The 23,350-nt window shown below is 46.6% G+C and overlaps 1 protein-coding gene across 1 annotated transcript in view; it reads right to left on the reverse strand.

The window, feature by feature from the left end:
- Positions 1-231: 231 nt before the first annotated feature.
- LOC129694615 (UPF0687 protein C20orf27 homolog) overlaps positions 232-23,350 on the reverse strand; it is a 44,855-nt gene continuing 21,736 nt past the window's right edge. The window contains exons 2-3 of the mRNA XM_055631346.1: positions 19,831-19,953; positions 232-1,386 (exon numbers count right to left, since the gene is read on the reverse strand). Coding sequence (XP_055487321.1) covers positions 1,286-1,386; positions 19,831-19,953 — 224 coding nt within the window. The 3' untranslated portion in view covers positions 232-1,285. The remainder of the gene's footprint in view (positions 1,387-19,830; positions 19,954-23,350) is intronic.

Consider the following 23,350-nt stretch of genomic DNA (forward strand, 5'->3'; position numbering starts at 1 on the left):
TCTATTGTTTATAACAGGGAGAACGTGCAAACTCCGCACAGACAGCACCCATGGTCAGGATCGAACACGGATCTCTGGCACTGCAAGGCTGCTACTCCACCACTGCACCACCATGCTGCCAAAGTACCATTGAACCAATCATCGGACTTGGTTACTAGAGTGGTGCTGACGAAACCAGGTCAACATCTGTTTTTCCCTTTGTTAATAGGTACTGAAGAAAGTACACGGCAATTAACAATGTATTTCATTTATTTCACAAAATAAACACATTCTGCATTGTACTTCACTGAACAATCAATGCATATAATCCCCAGTGCATCCGACATTATGCTCCCATTATACTTCTCATAGGCAACGCTTAATTGCATTTGCATTCACATATATTGAATGCTCAAGGGGGAAATTACATTACAAGCGGAATATCAAATTACAAAATATATATATGGAGAGAGAGAGAGAGACGAGAGAGGTAGAGAGAGAGACAGACAGAGGGAGAGCGAGTGCGAGAGAGAGAGAGTGAAAGGAAGAAATAAATCAAGTGAAAATAGAGAAAAAGAAATATAAAGAGAGGAAGAAATAAAAAGGGAACAGAATTGAAAGTGAGAGCGAAAATAAAAAGAACAGAAGAGTAAAAAAAAGTGATAGAAATGAAGAAAGTGAAATAGAGAGAAAAATTGTGTGAAAATAGAGAAATAGTAAAAAAATAAAGAGAGAAAAAGTGAAAGAAAAAGAGAGAAATCGATAGTGAAAATAGAGGAAGAACAGAAAGAATGAAAAAAGAGTGATAGAAATTAAGAGAGAAAGGAATAGTGACAGACAACGAGTGAAAATAAAGAACAGGAAGAGTGAATGAAATAGAGAAAGAGAGAAAGAACTACAGAGAGAAAATGAAAAGAGAGAAAATAAATAGTGAATGAAATAGAGAAAGCAATCCAATGAAAATAAAGAACTGAAAGTGAAAAAAGGGAGCAAAAGAAATCGAGTGAAAATAGAGAAAGAACAGAAAGTGTGAAAAGAAAAAGAAAGGAAAAAAATGAGAGGAAATAGAGAGAGTGAAATAAATAGTGAATGAGAGAAAGGTAAAGAATATTAGAGGGAAAGAGAGGGAGAGAGAGAGTGAGAAAGAGAGACAAAGAGGAAGGTGGAATGAAGGAAAGAGTGAGAGAAAAAGGGATAGAATGGGGAAATGGAAAGAGGGAAGAAAAAAGAGGATTTCACAGCTTAGCGAGTGTGACATTGGGAGGTGGCCACTGAGGCTGAAGGCAGTGTAGAGATGTGGTGGCGTCTAATCGAAGCCCTGCCAGTCACTTTGCTCGGAGTCATACTCTGGTTCGGAGCCGATGCATTTGACCCCTTCCAGCAGCATGGGGGTCCCGTGCAGACGATCTGTAACACACCCAGTTAAGAGGGTTAGTTTATTGTCACGTGTACCGAGGTACGGTGAAAAGCTTTTGTTGCGTGCTAACCAGTCAGCGGAAAGACAATACACGATTACAATCGAGTCGTCCACAGCGTGCATTAGTGATATCTAACGGACCTGTCCCACTTAGGCGACTTTTCAGGCGAGTGCAGGAGACTCTGCGCTCGCCTCAGGATCGCCACATGTTCGCTGGTGGTCTCTGGTGAGTCTCCTTCATGGTCGCGAGGAGTTCCCGCATTCTGGGAACTAGTCGCAGCCTCAGTATGGTCGCCGCAAATTTTTCAACATGTTGAAATTGGTCGCCATGGAGGTAATCGCTAATCGTGTAGTCGTAGGGGCAGTTGTAGTGGGGTCGCCATCTAGTTATATGTAGTCGAGGTTGGCGTAGGTAGTGTTAGTTAATCGCATTTGCTGATCGGGCATTTTCATTGGCTCATTGGGGGGAAAAAACGTAAGCACGAGTTTTCAGAACCAATTATAGTCGACTGGTAATGTTAAATGCCCACTGAACTTCACAGCTGTGTATCTCTGGCTTATTAGAAGTTGTCAGGCTTCTTAAAAGTGTCTCCACTCCTTCTCCCCCCCCACTACTCCCCCCCCCCCCCCCCCCCCCGATCCCCCTTCTACCCCCTTCTGCCCCCTCTTTAAAATAATTTACCATCTTAATCTTCCTGTTCATCACGGTGTGTGTCTGTATCACCTTGGGTTTGCACCATGTGCATTTCAGAGTGTGCTCCCCCGCTTTCCCTGGCCCCCGCCTTTCCGATGTGTTTGTGTGTGTGTGTCTGTGTATGTGCGCGTGTGCGTGCGTGTGTGTGCGTGCGTGCGTGCGTGCGTGAGTGTGTGTGCATGTGTGCGGTGTGTGTGTGTGTGTGTGTGTGTGTGTGTGTGTGTGTGTGTGTGTGTGTGTGTGTGTGTGTGTGTGTGAGTGCGTATGTGTGTGTGTGCGTGCGTGCGTGTGTGTTCTAATCTGACAGTCGCCGCTCCAGTTCCCGTTTTTTCAGGCGAGTGCCGCGAACTTGACAGTTGAACTTGATAGGCCACTGAAAAATCGCCTAAGTGGAACAGGCCCTTAACTCTCGTGAAAACATCCAGTGGATTGGCCTCCACTGCCTTCTGTGGCAGAGAATTCCACAGATTCACAACTCACTGGGTGAAAATGTTTCTATAAGATCCCCCTCTCATCCACACACTTTGTTGCGTGCTAACCAGTAAGCTGAAAGACAATACATGATTACAATCGAGCCGTCCACAGTGTACGGATACGTGCTAAAGGGAAAAACATTTAGTGCAGGATAAAAGTTCATATGTTCATAAGTTCTGGAAGCAGGAGACTCCCAGATCGAGTGGTGACAAAGGCTTTTGGCACATTGGCCTTCATCAGCCAGAGTATTGAGTCTGAGCTATAGGGAGAGGTTGAGTAGCCTGAGACTCTATTCCTTGGAGCGCAGGAGGATGAGGGGTGATCAGATGGATGAGGGCGACAGGTGGCGCAATGGGTTAAGTGTTCGGAGGGCAACCTGAAGGTGGCCGGTTCGAATCCTGCTTGGAGTGTGTACTGTCGTTGTGTCCTTGGGCAAGACACTTCACCTACCTTTGCCTGGGGACTAGAGACGGAAATTAGCTGCTGATTAGCTACAAGCTCGCATATTTACATGCAAAATGTTAATTAATATGCACTGTCCCTATAAATAAAACATTATTATTATTATTATTATTATCTTATAAAGGTGTATAAAATCATGAATGGAATAGATCGGGTAGATGCACAGAGTCTCTTTACCAGTGTGGGTGAATCGAGGACCAGAGCACATAGGTTTTAAGGTGAGGTGGAAAAGATTTAATAGGAATCTGAGGGGTAACTTTTTCACCCAAGGGATGTAAGATGTGAAAACGACAGATTAAATCAGACGATGATCAAGGAAATGTAGAATGGTTCATTGTTAGATGAGGGGAAGGTGACAACGAGGCATACGGTCAGTAAAATTAATCAGGATTGTTGTATGAACTGCATTAGTTGCAATCAATCTGTGGTGACCAGTACTGCGGTCTCCAAGGCAAGTCAGTGCTGCACAGTGCTGCAGTAACCATAGAAACCAAGAAAATTGGTGCAGGATGAGGCCATTTGGTTCTCTGAACCAGTACCACCATTCATTGTGATCATGGCTCATCATCCACAATCAGTAACCCGTGCCTGCCATCTCCCCACACCCTTTGATTTCGCTAGCCCCTAGCCCCTATCTTACTCTATTTTAAATTCATCCAGTGAATTGGCCTCTGCTGCATTCTGTGGCAGAGAATTCCACAAATTCACTGTAAATTTGTATAGGAGAGTAAACACAGGTGATAAGTGATAGTAGTAGAATTGGGCCATTCAGCCCATCAAGTCTACTCCCCCATTCAATCATGGTTGATCTATCTCTCCTTCCTCACCTCATTCTCCTGCCTTCTCCCCACAACCTCAGACACCTGTATTAATCAAGAATCTATCTATTTCTGCCTTAAATATATCCATTGACTTGGCCTCCAATTAATTCCACAGATTCACCACCCTCTGACTATAGAAATTCCTCCTCATCTCCTTTCTAAAGGTACGTCTATTTAACTCTGAGGCTATGACCTCTAGTCCTGCAGAATTCCACTAGTGGAAACATCCTCTCCTCATCCACGCTATCCAGGCCTTTCACTATTCGGTAAGCTTCAATGAGCTCCCTCCTAATCCCTCTAAACTCCACCGAGTACAGGCCCAGTGCTGTCAAGCTCTTATCATAGATTAACCCACTTATTCCTGGGATAATTCTTGTAAACCTCCTCTGGACCCTCTCGAGAGCCAGCACATCCTTCCTCAGATATGGGTCCCAAAACTGCTCACAACACTCCAAATGCGGTCTAACCAGCGCCTTATAGAGCCTCAGCATAGGGCCCAATGTGCCCACACCGGCCAACATGTCCCAGCTACACTAGTCCCACCTGCCTGCGTTCAAATCCCTTCAAAACTATCCTATCCATGTACCTGTCTATCTGTTTCTTAATCTTGATTAATGCAGGGGATTAGTCAAGGGGTAATGGGAGAAAGCAGGAGAATGGGGTTAAGAGGGAGAGATAGATCAGCCATGATTGAATGGCAGAGTAGACTTGATGGGCCGAATGGCCTAATTCTGCTCCTATATGTTTCACTGCTAAAAGCTAAAGCAGCTTTAAACAGGGAAACATTGTGTTTAGTTTCATTTAGTTTAGAGATACAGCGCAGAAACAAACTCATTGGCACACCGGGTCCGCGCCGACCAGCGATCCCCGCACATTAACACAACCCTTCACACAGTAAGGACAAACCGTGCCTTCTTTATCAACAAAATATCTGTGGCGCAGCGGTGGAGTTGCTGCCTTACAGCGAACGCAGTGCCGGAGACCCGGGTTCCATCCTGACTACAGGTGTTTGTCTGTACGGAGTCTGTACGTTCTCCCTGTGACCTGCGTGGGTTTTTCTCCGAGAACTTTGGTTTCTTCCCACACTCCAAAGACGTACAGGTGTGTAGGTTAATTGTCTTGGTAAATGTACAAATTGTCCCTCGTGGTTATAGGATAGTGTTAATGTGCGGGGATTGCTGGTTGGCACGGACCCAGTCGGCCAAAAGAGCCTGTTTCCGCGCTGTAACTCTAAACTGTAAACAAATTGCTGTCCTATACGCAGTTATTTTATTTGCTACTTTGCACGAGTTAGTCAAATTAAAGAAATTTCGTCCCTCAAGTCTCCTGCATCTTGACCTTGCATAAGTTAATTTTTTTTTAAATTATTGAGCTGCTGGCCTGGTCCAAGCTGGCATTGAATATTAATGCTGTCCCCAACAATCCCACATTAGATCGAAAAATGCCTCAAGGTTACGGAAGAAAAAGGTCACCACATCAAGAACATAACAGAGGCAAGGAAATTAGTTTTGTTTACTTTCGAGATACAGTGTGGAATTTGTGTAGGATGGAACTACTGCAGATGTTGGTTTATACCACAGATAGACACAAAAGTTACACCAGCTGTTTGCATCTATCTAAAGCCAAGAACATAACAGGGATAAGGATATGAATTTTGTTTCAGTTCAGTTCCAGTTTAGTTTATCCACTTTGGTGGCAAAAACAGGAAAGTAGACTATTATCTGAATGGTGGCCGATTAGAAAAGGGGAAATGCAACGAGACCTGGGTTTCATGGTACACCAGTCATTGAAAGTAGGCATGCAGGTGCAGCAGGCAGTGAAGAAAGTGAATGGTATGTTAGCATTCATAGCACAAGGATTTGAGAATAAGAGCAGGGAGGTTCTACTGCAGTTGTACAGTGTCTTGGTGAGACCACACCTGGAGTATTGCATACAGTTTTGGTCTCCTAATCTGAGGACGGACATTCTTACTATAGAGGGAGTTCAGAGAAGGTTCACCAGACTGATTCCTGGGATGTCAGGACTTTCATATGAAGAAAGACTGGATAGAGTCGGCTTGTACTCGCTAGAATTTAGAAGATTGAGGGGGGATCTTATAGAAACTTACAAAATTCTTAAGGGGTTGGACAGGCGCTTTGTTCAATTGTGATTGCAACATGCGCCTTAATTTAGTTCAACAAAGAAACTGACAAGTTACTAAAGAAAGATTAGGAAGATTATTCCCGATGTTGGGGAAGTCCAGAACAAGGGGTCACAGTTTAAGGATAAGAGGGAAGTCTTTTAGGACCAAGATGAGAAAATCATTTTTTACACATAGAGTGGTGAATCTGGAATTCTCTGCCACAGAAGGTAGTTGAGGCCAGTTCATTGGCTATATTTAAGAGGGAGTTAGATGTAGCCCTTGTGGCTAAAGGGATCAGAGGGTATGGGGAGAAGGCAGGTACAGGATACTGAGTTGGATGATCAGCCATGATCATATTGAATGGCGGTGCAGGCTCGCAGGGCCGAATGGCCTACTCCTGCACCTATTTTCTATGTTTTAAGTACAGGTGCACAACCTTTTATCCGGTGTTCCAGAAACCGAAAAGCTCCGAAAACCGGCCATTTTTTCCAGATGTCGTCTGCGCACCAAAGCTCGCGTTTGGCGCCAAACCTGACCCAAAACGACCCACGGTCAACCCAGGTCTGTACTACTGTAGCGGCTGCCTCCTCCCTGGAGACCGGGAGACGCTTAAACATCTGTAAATCATTGCTTAAATGTTAGTCAGTTAGTTCAGAGGGCTTTTATGTGAAGGGGGGTGAAGGGGTAAACTTTAATTCTTAGTCCCCTACCTGGTCGGAGAGGCGGGGAGCGGTCAATGCCTTACCGGGTCGCTGTGCAGTAAGCTCCGCAGCGCTGTGGCCGGTGGGGCAGCGGGCGGCGCCGGTTGTAGCTCCGACCCCGGCAACTCTACCCCTGGCTGCGATGCGCTCCAAATCCAGCGCGGCCCGCGGCCCGCGGCCGGATGCCCCAGCTCCGCACCAGCGTGGTGCGTCAATGCCTTACCGGGTCGCCGTGCGGCAAGCTCCGGAGCGCTGTGGCCGCCGACACACATCGCGGAGCGTCGCTGGATTTGGAGCCGCGCAGCCAGGGGTAGAGTTGCCGGGGTTGGAGCTCCGACCGGCGCCGCCCGCAGCCGGACGGAGCCCCCAGCTCCGCGGCTCCAAATCCAGCGACGCTCCGCGATGTTGGAAGAAGGCGGCCACAGCGCTCCGGAGCTTGCCGCACGGCGACCCGGTAAGGCATTGCTCGCTCCCCGCTGGTGCGGAGCTGGGGCGTCCGGCCGCGGGCCGCGGGCCGCGCTGGATTTGGAGCGCCTCGCAGCCAGGGGTAGAGTTGCCGGGGTCGGAGCTACAACCGGCGCCGCCCGCGGCCGGACGGAGCACCCAGCTCCGCGAGGTTGGGAGTCGCCGACCAGGTAGGTAGGGGACTAAGAATTAAAGTTTCCCCCTTCACCCCTACACCACCACCACCACATAAAATCCCTCCAAACTAACTGACTAACATTTATGCAATGATTCTCCCGGTCTCCGGGGAGGAGGTAGCTGCTCCAGACTTTTCAAGCCGCCCGCGCTACCTACCTAATCTACGCTAAAAATCTTCCATTCTGAAATCCGAAAATGTCCGAAATCCGACAAGTGTCTGGTCCCAAGGCTTTCGGATAAAAGGTTGTGCACCTGTATATTATATTGTCACATGTACCGAGGTACAATGAAAATCTTTTGTTGTGTGCTAACGGGTCGGCGGAAAGACAATACATGATTACAATCGAGCCGTCCACAGTGTACAGATACATGATAAGGGAATAACGGTTAGTGCAAGGTAAAGCCAGCAAAGTCTGATCAAACATAGTCTAAGGGTCACCGATGAGGTCGCTAGTAGTTTAGTTCAGAGAGTGGAAACAGGCCCTTCAGCCCATCGACACTAATCCTACCCTACAAACTGGGTACAATTTGCAGAGGCCAATTAACCTACAAACCTACACGTCTTTGGAGTGCGGTAGGAAACCAGAGCACCCGGAGAAAACCCACGCAGGTCACAGGGAGAACGTACAAACTCTGTACAGACAAGCACCCGTAGTCAGAATCGAACCCGGGCCTCTGGCGCTGTGCGGCAGCAACTCTACCTCTGCGCCACCGTGCCGCCCACCAGTCTACCAATAATCAGCGATGTGTTTCACAAAAGTACAATTCAAATAATGCCTGATGCTGCATTTTGTTAACATGTTAAAGGAAGTGAGGGATATGGCTTGGTGGAGAAAAGTGGTAGTGAAAGATAAGATTATGACGATAGATCTGGACCCGAAACCTCGACCCGAAACGTCGCCAATTCTTTCTCTCCTTAGATGCTGACTCACCCGCTGAGTTAAAGGCCTGTCCCACTCAATAAAGATATCATTCATCAATCATTCATTCATTCATTCATTCACTCACTTAGGCTATTTGTTTAGGCAACTGACCCGTATGGTCGTGAGTAGTCTCCTCAGTCGGCCAAAGAGTTGTAGCGTCATTCTGGTCTCCGCTGGATTTTCAACGTGTTCACAATTTTCGACGACAGTCGGCGACTGTGGGCTTGATGCCGATGATCGGGGCTTGACTTCTCCGGAAGCAGATGCTGTCGTGGGTTGTCGCCAGGTAACGTAGGTTGTCGCCGGTGCTGACTTCGGCGAATTCCATTGGAGACAACCTACGCCAACCGGCGACAGGAACTGGCATCTTCAGTTGTCAGAGACAGGGTCGTAGCTTGTTGTAGATTGTCGTGGGTGGACGTAAGTTGACGTAGGTTGTCGCCTGTGTGGTCGTACATTGTCGTAGGTGTGGTCGTCGGTGGTATACTAGGTGGTAGGTTGTTGTAGCTTGTCATAGACATTGTCGTGGGGGGGGGGGGGGGGGTCCAGTCGCTGGTTTTTCGGAGACCTGCCATGACTATGACAGTCGCCGACAGTCGCCTAAAAAATCGCCCAAGTGGGACTGGCCCCTTAATCCAGCATTTTGTGCCTACCTTCGATTTTACCAGCATCTGCAGTTCTTTCTTACACATAAGATTCAGATTCAATTTCAATTTTAATTAAGGTTAATCATGACGGGGTCATTGAGCTGCACAACACAAATAGAGGCCCTTTGGCCCATCTTGCCCTTGCAGACCAAGATGGCTTTCTGGACATCCTATCTGGCCTCACTTGTCCTTCCACCCTCCCATCACCCCATCATCATCATTGACATTGGGTCAGTTTGTTTACTTGGGCTCTGTAAATCTCCACAACCCCCCTCAGCCCCCTCCTGCCCCTCGCCCCCCAAAGTGTGTGGGTGAGTTCACGTTCACAAGTTATAGGAGTAGAATTAGGCCATTCGGGCAATCAAGTCCACTCCGCCAATCAAGCAAGGCGAATCTCTGCCTCCTAATCCCATTTTTCCAGCCTTCTCCTCCACAACCCTTGACACCGTTCTAATCGAGAATCTGTCTATATCTGCCTTAAAAATATCCACTTGGCCTCCACAGGCCTCTGTGGCAATGAATTCCAAGATTAACTACCCTCTGACTAAAGAAGTTCCTCCTCACATCATTTCTAAAAGAGTGCCCTTTAATTCTGAGGCTATGACCTCTAGTCCTAGACTCCCGGAGAGAGTTGTGAGTCTGTGGAATTCTCTGCCTCAGAGGGCGGTGGAGGCCGGTTCTCTGGACGCTTTCAAGTGAGTTAGATAGAGCTCTTAAAGATAGCGGAGTCAGGGGATATGGGGAGAGGGCAGGAACGGGGTACTGATTGGGGATGATCAGCCATGATCACATTGAATGGCGGTGCTGGCTTGAAGGGCCGAATGGCCTACTCCTGCACCTATTGCCTACTGTCTACATGAAGTCCAGATACGACCTTGGTAAGGTCATCAAAAAGGCCAAAAGGGACTTCTGCTCCAAATTGAGGAGGATGAGACAGATGTTCGGCAGCTGTGGCAGGGCCTGAATGCAATCACCTCCTACAAGGCGAAACCAGGAGGCAGCTCGAATGTCGGCGAAACATCACTCCCTGACGTTTTACGCACGCTTTGATAGGGAGAATACTGATGTGCTTTCCCGATCCCCCATTCGCTGTGATAGCATTTCAGTCTCAGTCACAGAGGCCAACGTCCGGAAATCCTTCAGAGGGGTGAACCCCCGAAAAGCACCTGGACCTGATGGCATACCTGGTCGTGTTCTAAAAACCTGTGCGGCCCAACTGGCTGGAGTTTTTACGGACATTTTCAACCTCTCACTTCTGAGGTTTGAGGTCCCCACTTGCTTTAAAAGGGCATCAATTATACCAGTGCCCAAGAAGAGTAAGGTGACTTGCCTCAATGACTATCGACCAGTGGCACTAACGCCAGTGGTGATGAAGTGCTTTGAGAGGTTGATCATGGAGCAAATCAACTCCTACCTCGACAAAAACCCGGACCCACTGCAGTTCGCTTACTGCTACAACAGATCAACGGTGGATGCGATCTCGCTGGCCCTCCACTCCGCTCTGGACCACTTGGACTACAAAAACTCATATGTCAGGCTGTTATTCATCGATTGCAGCTCGGTATTTAACACAATCATCCCCTCCAAGCTGGTTACCAAACTCGCAGAACTGGGTCTCTGCGCATCCCTCTGCAATTGGATCCTCGACTTCCTCATTCACAGACCAGTCTGTTCGTATTGGTGGAAATGTGTCAGCCTCGATAACAATCAGCACGGGAGCACCTCAAGGCTGCGTGCTCAGCCCCCTGCTGTACTCACTCTATACTCATGACTACGTAGCCAGTCACAGTGCGAACTCCATCATCAAGTTCGCTGACGACACCACTGTTGTGGGACGTATCACTGATGGGGATGAAGAGAGATCGATTATAGACGAGAGATCGATCAACTGTCCATATGGTGCCAGCGCAATAACCTGGCCCTCAACACCAGCAAAACCAAGGAACTGATTGTGGACTTTGGAAGGAGTAGGAGGGGGACCCACAGCCCCATTGTTATCAACGGGTCAATGGTTGAAAGGGTCAAGAGCTTCAAATTCCTGGGCGTGCACATCTCTGAAGATCTTTCCTGGTCCGAGAACACTAATGCAATTATCAAGAAAGCTCATCAGCACCTCTACTTCCTGAGAAGATTACGGAGATTCGGTTTGTCAAGGAAGACTCTCTCTAACTTCTACAGGTGCACAGTAGAGAGCATGCTGACCGGTTGCATCGTGGCTTGGTTCGGCAATTTGAGCGTCCTGGAGAGGAAAAGACTCCAAAAAGTAGTAAACACTGCCGAGTCCATCATCGGCTCTGACCTTCCTTCCATCGAGGGGATTTATCGCAGTCGCTGCCTCAAAAAGGCTGGCAGTATCATCAAAGACCCACACCATCCTGGCCACACATTCATCTCCCTGCTACCTTCAGATAGAAGGTACAGGAGCCTGAAGACTGGAACAACCAGGTTCAGGAATAGCTACTTCCCCTCAGCCATCAGGCTATTAAACCTGGCTCGCACAAAACACTGATTGTTAATAACCACTTTTCTGTTATTTGCACTTCATCAGTTTATTTTTTCATGTGTGTATATATTAATATTATAGTATATGGACACACTCATCTGTTTTGTAGTAAATGCCTACTATGTTCTGTGTGCTGAAGCAAAGCAAGAATGTCATTGTCCTATACAGTGACACATGACAATAAATTCACTTTAATTTGAACTTGAAACATCCTTTCCACATCCTCTCTATCTATGCCTTTCATTATTCTGTAAGTTTCAATGAGGTCCCCCCTCAACCTTCTAAACACCAACGAGTACAGGCCTGACAGTGCTGACAAATGTTCATCATGCTAACCCACTCATTCCTGGGATCATTCTTGTAAACCTCCTCAGGAACTCTCTCCAGAGCCAGTACATCGTTCCCCAGATGTGGGCTCCAAATTTGCTCACAGTACTCCAAATACGGTGTGACCTGTGCCTTATACTGTAGAGTCTCAGGGTTGAAATCTGGCAATGATTCAGGGGAATTTAATGGGATGAGCGGCAATGAGTAGTGGATGGTTAGTGTGTGGAAATTCCTTCTCTCCGGAGATGCTGCCTGTCCTGCTGAGTTACTCCAGCTTTTTGTGTCTATGTGCAGTAGAGTCTGATTTATATAGTTGACAAAATGTGGTCTCAGTCAAAATGAGGTCTCAGTCAAAATTGTGACCACAATAATCAAATGCTCCTAGGGATACAGTAGTTCTAGTACATCTACAGTAGCTCTGATACAAGCTGATAAGTCATGCTGCAGTTTGAAATATGCTTCACAGATGGCACAGAGTAGGCTGATGCCTTGAATAACAAGGCAGTGAATTATGTTCCACCTTCTGGACAAACTTATTGCTAGTCCCGGCATGTTCAACCAGTTCTATAAATCAATGATAGACACAAAATGCTGGAGTAATTCAGCGGGTCAGGTAGCATCTTTGGAGAACATGGATAGGTGATGTTTTAGGCCATAGTCATACAGTGTGGAAACCGGCCCTTCAGTACATCTTCCCCATTCTGACTAACATGCCCCATCTACACTAGTCCCACCTACCTGTGTTTGGCCTATATCTACATAATTAAAAGGCTCATCATGACCACTTCCTGTTTGCACTGCATATTGATTTTATAAAAAAACGCTACCACTTACAGCTGTAATTTTCGGCCATCTTACTCAGAGTCCCCCTCCGCTATGCAGTATGAGGATTTTTTCCATGGATGAAATATAAAAGAGTTATTAATGTTTTAAAAATGTTGAGATTCTCCCTCCTGTCAATCACGCCATGAAGGCCACGCCCCTTCCGGTGGGAGGGGAGAGGAACTATAAAACCCGGAAGTGTGGGCGTGGCTCAGGTTCTGCCTCTAACTCCTGATGCCCGTGCTAATCAAGATTCTATCTATCTCTGCCATAAAAATATCCATTGACGATCCTATCCATGTACCTGTCCAAATGTTGCTTAAACATTGTGATGGTACCTGCCTCAACTACCTCCTCCGGCAGCTCGTTCCATACAAGGCTGAAGACCCACGCAGGTAAAAGGGGGGAACGTACAAACACCGTACAGACAGCACCCGTAGTCGGGTTGGAACCCGGGTCCCTGGCGCTGTGAGCAGCAACTCTACCGCTGCACCATCTTTCCACCATTTAGAAGGCTGGTAGATGATCAGTTGTAAGTTTTAATTAACCTGACAGAGCTAGAGTGATGGCTTGCAGTGCAGATGTTTTTCATAGCTGTCAGAGCTGGAATGAGGAATCAGGGTCTTTGATTACAGGGCAAAATATTTAGAGCCAGGGTGAGGAATTGTTTTTTTTCCCATACAAGGGTGGGGATCCTGTTGAATCCTGAGCGGGTCAAGTCGCCAAAGATTTTGTGTTAAAATATTTCTAGAAACAAAAGGCCTGGTGGATGTCGTGGAGTCACACAGCGTGAAAACTGGCCCTTCGGCCCAACTTGCTCATGCCGACCAACATGTCCGGTGTGTAAAATTGTGGGAGGCGTAGATAGCGTAGAAATATAGAAAATAGTGCAGGAGTAATCATTCGGCCCTTCGAGCCAAAATGATCATGGCTGATCATCTAGAATCAGTACCCTGATTCTGCTTTCTCCCCATATCCCTTGATTCCGTTAGCCCAAAGAACTAAATCTAACTCTCTCTTGAACACATCCAGTGAATTGACTTCCTCTGCCTTCTGTGGCAGAGAGCCATTCAGGTCATTATTATCAGGCCAGAATTAGGCCATTGAGCCCATCAAGTCTACTCCGCCATTCAGTCATGACAGGTAAAACCAGAAGGAAAATATCAAATAGTTTAAGAAGGAACTTCAGATGCTGGAAGATCGAAGGTACACAAAATTGCTGAAGAAACTCAGCGGGTGCAGCAGCATCTATGGAGCAAAGGAAATAGGCGACGTTTCGGGCCAAAACCCTTCTTCAGACTGATGGGGGGTGGACGGGAGAAGGAAGGAAAAAGGGAGGAGGAGGGGGTGCCCGAGGGCGGGGGGATGGGAGGAGACAGCTCGAGGGTTAAGGAAGGGAAGGAGACAGCAAGGGCTAGCAAAACTGGGTGAATTCAACGTTCAAATAGTTTAGTTTGGTTTGGTTTAGAGAAACAGTGCAGAGATAGGCCCTTCGGCCCACCTAGTCCGCACCGACCAGCGATCCCCGCACACTTACCCTTTCCAACATACTAGGTATAATTTACAATTTTACCAAAAGCCAATGAACCTACAAATAGACAATAGGTGCAGGAGCAGGCCATTCAGCCCTTTGAGCCAGCACCGCCATTCAATGTGATCATGGCTGATCATCCCCAATCAGTACCCCGTTCCTGCCTTCTCACCATATCCCCTCGCTCTATCTTTAAGAGCCCCATCTAACTCTCTCATGAAAACATCCAGAGAATTGGTCCACACTGCCTTCTGAGGCAGAGAATTCCACAGATTCACAACTCTATGGGTGAAAAAGTTTTCCTTCATCTCCATTTTAAATGGCCTACCGCTTAATTTTAAACTGTGGCCCCTGGTTCTGGACTCCCCCAACATCACGAACATGTTTCCTGCCTCTGGCGTGTCCAATCCCTTAATAACCTTATATGTTTCAATAAGATCCCCTCTCATCCTTCTAAATTCCAGAGTATACAAGCCCAGACGCTCCATTCTATCAACATATGACAGTCCCACCATCTAGCGTGCACGTGGCGTTGCATGATGACATCACCGCCCGGCGTGGCGTCGCATGATGACGTCACCGCCCGGCGCCGTGCGACACCCCAATTCAGTCGGCCTGCCTCCTGCCCAGCTGATTAGTAAGCATGACGTAAATGACGTCACGCGCGAACATAGCGCGTACTTAGCGCGAATTTAGCACGAACTTCGCGTGAACTCCGCTTCGGGTTGGTCACGCCAAACGCACGCAATCGCATGCAAGTGGGACAGGCCCTTACTGTTCACGCTAGTTCAACTTCCCCTCATCTCGGGCAGAAAACAACATGGTCCTGCGAAGGAAGATAGGTCATACGGTCATAAGAAATAGGAGCAGAATTAGGCCATTCGGCCCATCGAGTATACTCTGCCATTCAATCATTGCTGATCTATCTCTCCCTCCTAACCCCATTCTTAGAATAAAGGGAAACCTATTAGAATAAAGGGGTAGCCAATTAAGACTGAGGTGAGAAAAAACTTTTTCACCCAGAGAGTTGTGAATTTGTGGAATTCCCTGCCACAGAGGGCAGTGGTGGCCAGGTCACTGCATGGATTTAAGAGAGAGTTAGATAGAGCTCTAGGGGCTAGTGGAATCAAGAGATATGGGGAGAAGGCAGGCATGGGTTATTGATTTGGGATGATCAGCCATGATCACAATGAATGGCGGTGTTGGGTTGAAGGGCCAAATGGCCTCCTCCTGCACATATTTTATATGTTTCTGCCCATTACCTCTGACACCTGTATAAATCAAGAATCTATCTATCTCTGCCTTAAAAATATCCACTGACTTAGCCTCCACAGCATTCTGTGGCAAATTCCACAGATTCATCACCGTCTGACTAAAAAAAATCCTCCTCATCTTCTTCCTTTAATTCTGAGGCTATGACCTCTAGTCCTAGGCAGGTAGTGATCAGCACGGTACCTTTCCCACTGAGTTTCAGTTCTGTTTAGTTTATTGTCACTTTCACTGAGGTAGAGTGAAAAGCTTTTGTTGCCTGCTATCCAGTCAGTGGAAAGACAATACATGATGACAATCGAGCCATATTCAGTATAGAGCAGGATAAGGGAATAATGCTCAGAGCAAGGTAAAGCCAGTAAGGTCGATCAAAGATAGTCCGAGGGTCAACAAAGAGGTAGATAGTAGTTCAGCATTACTCTCTGGCTGTGGTAGGATGTTTCGGTTGCCTGATAACAGCTGACAAGAAACTGTCCCTGAATCTGGAGGTGTGCGTTTTAACACTTCTGTACCTTTTGCTCGATGGGAGAGGGGAGAAGGGGGAGTGAAAGGGAATAGAAATGGTTGTTTCGGGAAACATAGGGCAAACTATCATTGAAAACAATCATTTGCTCTGTATGTCATGACCCTGCCCTGATCCCAAAGATAGAGCAGAGAACAGTAAGAGATGAAGCAGGGTCCTGACATGAAACGTCACCCATCATCCACTCCACTCATCTACAACAATATCACCGGAAAAATAATCTTGCGAATGGCCATACTGATTAAGTCAACAAAAATAAATTAAAAAATAAGGGCACAGCGGTAGAATTGCTGCCTTACAGCGCCAGAGACCCAGGTTCAATCCTGACTATGGGTGCTGTCTGTATGGAGTTTGCACGTTCTCCCTGAGACCTACGTGGGTTTTCTCCGGGTGCTCCGCTTTCCTCCCACACTCCAAAGACGTACAGGTTTGTAGTTTAGTTGGCTATGGTAAAATTGTAAATGGTCCCTGGTGTGTGTAGGAAAGAACTGGTGTGTGGGTGATTGTTGGTCGGCATGGACGCGGTGGGCTGAAGGGCCTGATTCTACGCTGTATCTCTAAACATTTCATGTTTGAAGGCATGGTGGGCAGTAAATGGTGGTGACTCTCAGATTCCCATAAACACATTCTTGCCTTGCCTGCACAGTGAGCCTGAGGCACAGATTGAACCCAAATGTTTCCCACACCAACTAGCGGGTTGGCGTCTCGACTCCGCTGGTCTTAAGGAATACTTAATCGCTGAAATATGTTTGTAATTTCGTCGACAGGATAAACGTATTTCCTAGAATACAGAGCAGCACAGCACTGGAACAGACCCTTTGGCCCACCATGTCTGTGCTGAACATGATGCCAAGACCAACTCTTATCTACCTGCACATAATCCATATCCCTCCATTCTCTGCATATTCATGAGCCTATGCATGAATATTTTTTACCGTGTGTGTAAACAAACTTGCCCCGCACATCTCTTTTGAACATTTCCCTTTTCACCTTAAAGCTATGCTCTTTAGTCTTTGGCATTTCCACCTCGGGAGAGAAGGTTCTGACTGTCAACCATATCTATGCTTTATCAGTACCTAAAACATAGAACAGTACAGGCCCTTCAGCCCACAATGTCTGTGCCGAACATGATGCCAAGACCAACAGTTATCTACCTGCACAAAATCCATATCCCTCCATTCCCTGCATCTCCATGTGCCTATCCAAAAGTCACTTAAATACCACTCTCATGTCTTCCCCAAGAACCAACACTAGCAGTATGTTCCAGGTACTCACCACCCTCAGCGTAAAAAAAATGACCTGCACATCCCCTTTCAACTTTGCCCCTAACCATAAAGCTATGCCCTCTAGTATTTGATTTTTCCATCCTGGGAAAGAGATTCTGATTGTCTACTGTATCTACGCCTCTCAAAATGTTATATCAGCTCTCCCTGCAACCTCTGGCGTTCCAGAGACAACAATCCAGGTTTGTCCAACCTGTAGCTAATACCCTCTCATCCAGGCAACATTCTGGTAAACTTCACGATTGCTAAACACTTTAACTCTCCTTCCCATTCCCACACTGACCTTTCCGTCTGAGGCCTTCTTACATTATCAGAGTGAGGCTAAAGGCAAATTGGAGGAACAGCATCTAATATTTCACTTGGGCAGCTTACAACACATAATATTGACTTATCCAACTTCAAGTAACCCCTGCATTCCCTCTCTCTCCATCCCACCCCCACCAAAGTCGCACCAGCTTCTCAATCTCACCTAACAAAGAGCTAACAATGAACTGTTTCCTTTATACTCGTTACTTTTTTTGCATATCTTTCATTCATTTGTTCTATATCTCTCTATATCACCGTCTATATCTCTTGTTTCCCTTGACTTTCTGTCTGAAGAAGGGTCTGGACCCGAAACGCCACCCATTCCTTCTATCCAGGGATGCTGCCTGTCCCGCTGAGTTACTCCAGCATTTCGTATCTATCTTTGGCATGGTTTGCATGGTTTCCCAACTACGGCTCACCTTGCTGGGACTGAGAGATGGGCGACTGGGCTTCATCGTTGATCACCCTGCCTTCCGCAAAGACCGCTCCCTCCATAACTCCCTTGTCAATTCTTCCCTTCCCTCTCGTACCACCCCCTCCCCGGGCACTTTCCCTTGCAACCGCAAGAGATGCAACACTTGTCCCTTTACCTCCCCCCTCGACTCCGTTCAAGGACCCAAGCAATCGTTCCAGGTGCGACAGAGGTTTACCTGCATCTCTTCCAACCTCATCTATTGCGTCCGCTGCTCTAGATGTCAGCAGATCTATATCGGTGAGACCAAGCGGAGGTTGGGCGATCGTTTCGCCGAACACCTCCGCTCGGTCCGCAATAACCAAGCTGACCTCCTGGTGGCTCAGCACTTCAACTCCCCTCCCACTCCGTCTCCAACCTCTCTGTCCTGGGTCTCCTCCATGGCCACAGCGAGCAGCACCGGAAATTGGAGGAACAGCACCTCATATTCTGTTTGGGGAGTCTGCATCCTGGGGGCATGAACATCGAATTCTCCTAATTTTGTTAGTCCTTGCTGTCTCCTCCCCTTCCTCAGTCCCCCTGCTGTCTCCTCCCATCCCCCAGCCTTCGGGCTCCTCCTCCTTTTTCCTTTCTTGTCCCCGCCCACCCACGCCGCCGATCAGTCTGAAGAAGGGTTTTGGCCCGAAACGTTGCCTATTTCCTTCGCTCCATAGATGCTGCTGCACCCGCTGAGTTTCTCCAGCTTTTTTGTGTACCCTTCGATTCTCCAGCATCTGCAGTTCCTTCTTAAACAGCTCATATATTATTATGAGCTATTATACTGGTCGGTGTGGGCGCTGGGCCTGTTTCCATGCTGTATGACACTATAAGTCCAGTAACATCCGATTAAAGATAGTTCAAAGGTCTTCAATGAGATCGATGGGATGTTAGGGCTGCTGTCTGGTTGATGGGATGGTTCACTTGCCTGATAACAGCTGGGAAGAAACTGTCCCTGAATCTGGAGGTGTGCGGTTTTCACACTTCTGTATCTCTAGCATGATGGGAGAGGGGAGAAGAGGGAGTGACCGGGAAGAGACTGGTCCTTGATTATGTTGATGGTTTTGTTGAGGCAGCGTGAAGTGTACATGGAGTCAATGGAAAGGAAGTTACTCTGTGTGATGGTCTGGGCTGCGTCCACAATTCTCTGTAATTTCTAGCGGTCTCGGATGAAGCTATGCCCAGACCAAGCTGTGATGATCCCAGAACCTCACCCATTCCTTCTACCCAGAGATGCTGCCTGTCCCGCAGATCACTCACCCCGGAGGGAGAGATATATCAGCCATGATTGAATGGCAGAGTAGACTCGATGGGCCGATGGCCTAATTCTGCTCCTATCTCTTATGACTTTGTGACCTACCTTCCTTCCCAGAACCATGTTGTTTTCTGTCTGAGATGAGGGGACGATGAACGTGAATCGCTAGCGTGGACAGCAGCAGCGCTCACGTGATCATTAACTTCTCTGAAATTTATTGTCATGCAAACACCTTGCATAGAGGACGATGGATGGTACCGTTTAGCACAAACAAGGAACTGCGGATAGATGCAAAAAGCTGGAGTAACTCAGCGGGGCAGGCAGCAGCTCTGAAGAGAAGGAATGGGTGACGTTTTGGGTCACGACCCTGCTTCAGACTGAGTCAAGTTTCAAGATTCAAGAGAGTTTATTGTCACGTGTCCCAGATAGGACAATGATATTCTTGCTTTACTTCAGCACAACAGAATATTGTAGTCATAAATAAATACAGAACAGATCACTGTGTCCATATACCAATGAATATGTATGAACGAGAGATATAGACGTTGATGTGGATGGCCAAATTCTGCTCGTATCCCTTATGACCTTATGACCGAATGAAGCAAGGATTATAGAGTAGCTCCTCTATAATCTTTGGTATGATCGTGGAGGGGAGCGGAGACGATGCCATAAAGCACTTACCCAGGACTCTGGCCTGCAACGTCACTTTCACCGAGGCGCTGTCCTTGAGTTCGCTGGCGATCAACATTTCCTCTCTGATTACCCCCTCCTTGTGCGCCATGTACTCGCACTTCATCCGGTGGCCTGGGACAGAGTGGAACAACAGGCCGTTAGTGGATCCAAGGCAACCGTTTCTCAAACAATAACCCAACCAGGTGGCCCGGTGGCCCAGCGGTAGAGTTGCTGCCTTACAGCGAATGCAGTGCCGGGGACCCGGGTTCAATCCCGACTACAGGCGCTGTCTGTACAGAGTTTGCACGTTCTCCCCGTGAACTGCGTGGGTTTTCTCCGAGATCTTCGGTTTGTCCCCACTCCAAAGACGTGCAGGTTTTTAGGTTAATTAGCGTGGTAAATGTTAAAATTGTCCCCAGCGGGTTTAGGATAGTGGTAACGTGCAGGGACCTCTGGTCGGCGCGGACCCGGTGGGCCGAAGGGCCTATTTCCGCACTTTATCTCTAAACGAAATACAATGGACCACAAAATCTCAACCACCTCATTGAAACATACAGGACAGTGAAAGGCTTGGATACAGTGGTTGCAGAGAGGATGTTTCCACTAGTGGGAGAGTCTAGGACCAGAGGTCATGTCATAAGAGATCGGAGGAGAATTAGACTATTTTCCCCATCAAGTCTACTCCGCTATTTAATCTTGGCTGATCTATCTCTCCCCCCTGTCCCCATTCTCCAGATTTCTCCTCTGACGCTTGTACCAATCACGAATCTCAGACGCCTCAGAATTAAAGGATGTTCTTTCAGGTACATGGATAGGAAAGGTTTGAGGGGTAGATAAAAAGTGGTGGAGTAACTCAGTGGGTCAGGCAGCATGTCTGGAAAAAAAGAATAGGTGACATTTTGGGTCATAGAATGATGCAATGTGGAAGCAAGCCCTTCGGCCCAACTTGCCAACATGTCCCATCTACACCTGTCCCACCTGCCTGCGTTTGGTCCACATCCATTTACAAGAATTATCCCAGGAAAGAGTAGGTTAACCTATGATGAGCGTTTGTCGGCACTGGGCCTGTACTCGCTGGAGTATAGAAGGATGAGGGGTCTCTTGATGGGCCGAATGGCCTAATTCTACGACTATCACATTAACTTATAACTGCAGTTATTTAGACAGGTACATGGATTGGAAAGGTTTCAGAGGGCAGATACAAAGTGCTGGAGTCATTCAGCGGGTCAGGCAGCATGTCTGGAGAAAAGGAATAAAAGGCTATAGGTGCAGGAGTGGGCCATTCGGCCCATCGAGCCAGCACCGCCATTCAATGTGATCATAACTGATCACCCCCATTCAGTATCCCGTTCCTGCCTTCTCACCATATCCCCTAAATCCGCTATCTTTAAGAGCTCTATCTAAGTGACACTAGACCTAACTTGGTGACATTTTGGGTCATAGAATGATACAGTATGGACATTGGCCCCTCGGCCCAACTTGCCCACAACGGCCAACATGTCCCATCTGCACTCGGCCCACCTGCCTGCGTTTGGTCCATATCCCACTGAACCTGTCTTATTCATGTACCTGTCTAAATGTTTCTTAAACGTTACGATAGTCCTAGCATCAACTACCACCTCTGGAAGCTCATTCCACACACCCACCACCACATGCGTGAAAAAGTTACCCCTCAGGTTCCTATTAAGTCTCCCCTCTCACCTTAAACCTATGCCGTCTGTTTCTTGATTCCTTGTGGGTCTACCCGATCTATTCCTCTCATGATTTTGTGAGATACTTCTTCAGACTTAGAGACAAGGGAGTCAGTCTACCCAAAACATCACCTATTCCTTCTCTCAAGAGATGCTGCCTGACCTGCTGAGTTACTCCAGCATTTTGTGTCTACCTTCGGTGTACAACCAGCATCTGCAGTTTTTTGGTTTCGAAGGTTATGGGCGAAACACGAGAAGTTGTGACTAGTGTCTAAGAAAGAACTGTAGATACTGGTTAAATTGAAGGTAGACACAAAATGCTGGAAAAATTCAGCGGATGAGACAGCATCTATGGAGAGAAGGAATTGGCGATGTTTCGTGTCTCGACATGTCACCAATTCCTTCTCTGCATAGATGCTGCCTCACCTGCTGAGTTTCTCCAGCATTTTGTGTCTACCAAGTTGGGACCAGTGCTTAGTTTAGTATAGTTTAGTTTAGAGATGCAACGTTGAAACAGGTTCTTCGGCCCACCGGGTCCACACCAACCATCGATCACATGTTTAAGAAGAAACGGAATTTATACCCAAAAGACAATCATTTAATAATTTGAGAAGGCTTTTCAATATAATGTACTCTCACAATGAGGACAATGAAGATATTTCAGTTGTCACGCTGGATGCAGAGAAGGCATTTGATCAAGTAGAATGGCAGTATTTATACAAGGTACTCCAAAAATTTAATACGGGAGAGAATTTTATTAGATGGGTTAAACTACTTTACGATAGACCTACGGCAAGAATATTAATTAACAATATGCTATCTCCATAATTTTACTTATCAAGGGGTAATAGGCAAAGTTGTGCCTTATCACCATTGCTATTTGCCCTTATGATAGAACCGCTAGCCGAAAGGATTAGAAATCACCCGAATATTCACGGATATAACAGCAAGGACTCAAAGAATAAAATTTCATTATATGCTGATGATATTCTTTTATATATTACTAATACACAAAAGAGTATACCCACATTATTAACACCAATTGAGGAATTCGGCTCTTTTTCAGGATATAGAATAAATTGGAATAAAAGCGAAATTATGTCTTTAAAACCACAGGATTCGAGACACTTACTAAAATTCCCCTTCAAAATTGCAACAGAAAAATTCAAGTATCTGGGTATTCAAATTACGAGAAGACACAAATCATTATTTAGTGCCAATTTTATACCACTATTAAATAAACTGATGATTAAATTTTGGAAAATGCTCCCGCTCTCATTGATAGGTAGAATTAACGCTATAAAAATGACTTTCTTACCACAATTAATATATTTGTTTCAAGTGATCCCAATATGTATTCCAAAATACTTTTTCAAAAAACTAGATTCTGCTATCACTAATTTTATATGGGATTACAGAGCACACAGAATTCAACGAAAGCATTTGTGTAAACCTAAAGAAGTTGGGGGTTTATCATTACCTAACTTTATGTATTACTACTGGGCAGTGCATATTAAGAACATAATGTACTGGTTGGATAGTTCCACTCAGCAGTTGGAGTGGATAAGAATGGAGAAAGAGGAGTGCTATCCGCACGATATAGGAACGATCTTGCTCTCACTGATAAAATTGAATAGTATAATATATAAGAAGAACCCAGTTATTCACAATACAATAAGAATTTGGAAACAAATAAAAGTATCCTTGAAATTAAATAATCTATCAGTACTAACCCCACTATTGAACAACCCCGCATTCAAACCATCTCTCATCGACAAAACATATCAACAATGGGATACCTCAATTATAGAGATCAACTGGTATTTACGTTCTCCTTT

This window comes from Leucoraja erinacea, unplaced genomic scaffold (assembly GCF_028641065.1).
Source record: "Leucoraja erinacea ecotype New England unplaced genomic scaffold, Leri_hhj_1 Leri_724S, whole genome shotgun sequence".
Classification (NCBI taxonomy): Eukaryota; Metazoa; Chordata; class Chondrichthyes; order Rajiformes; family Rajidae; genus Leucoraja; species Leucoraja erinaceus.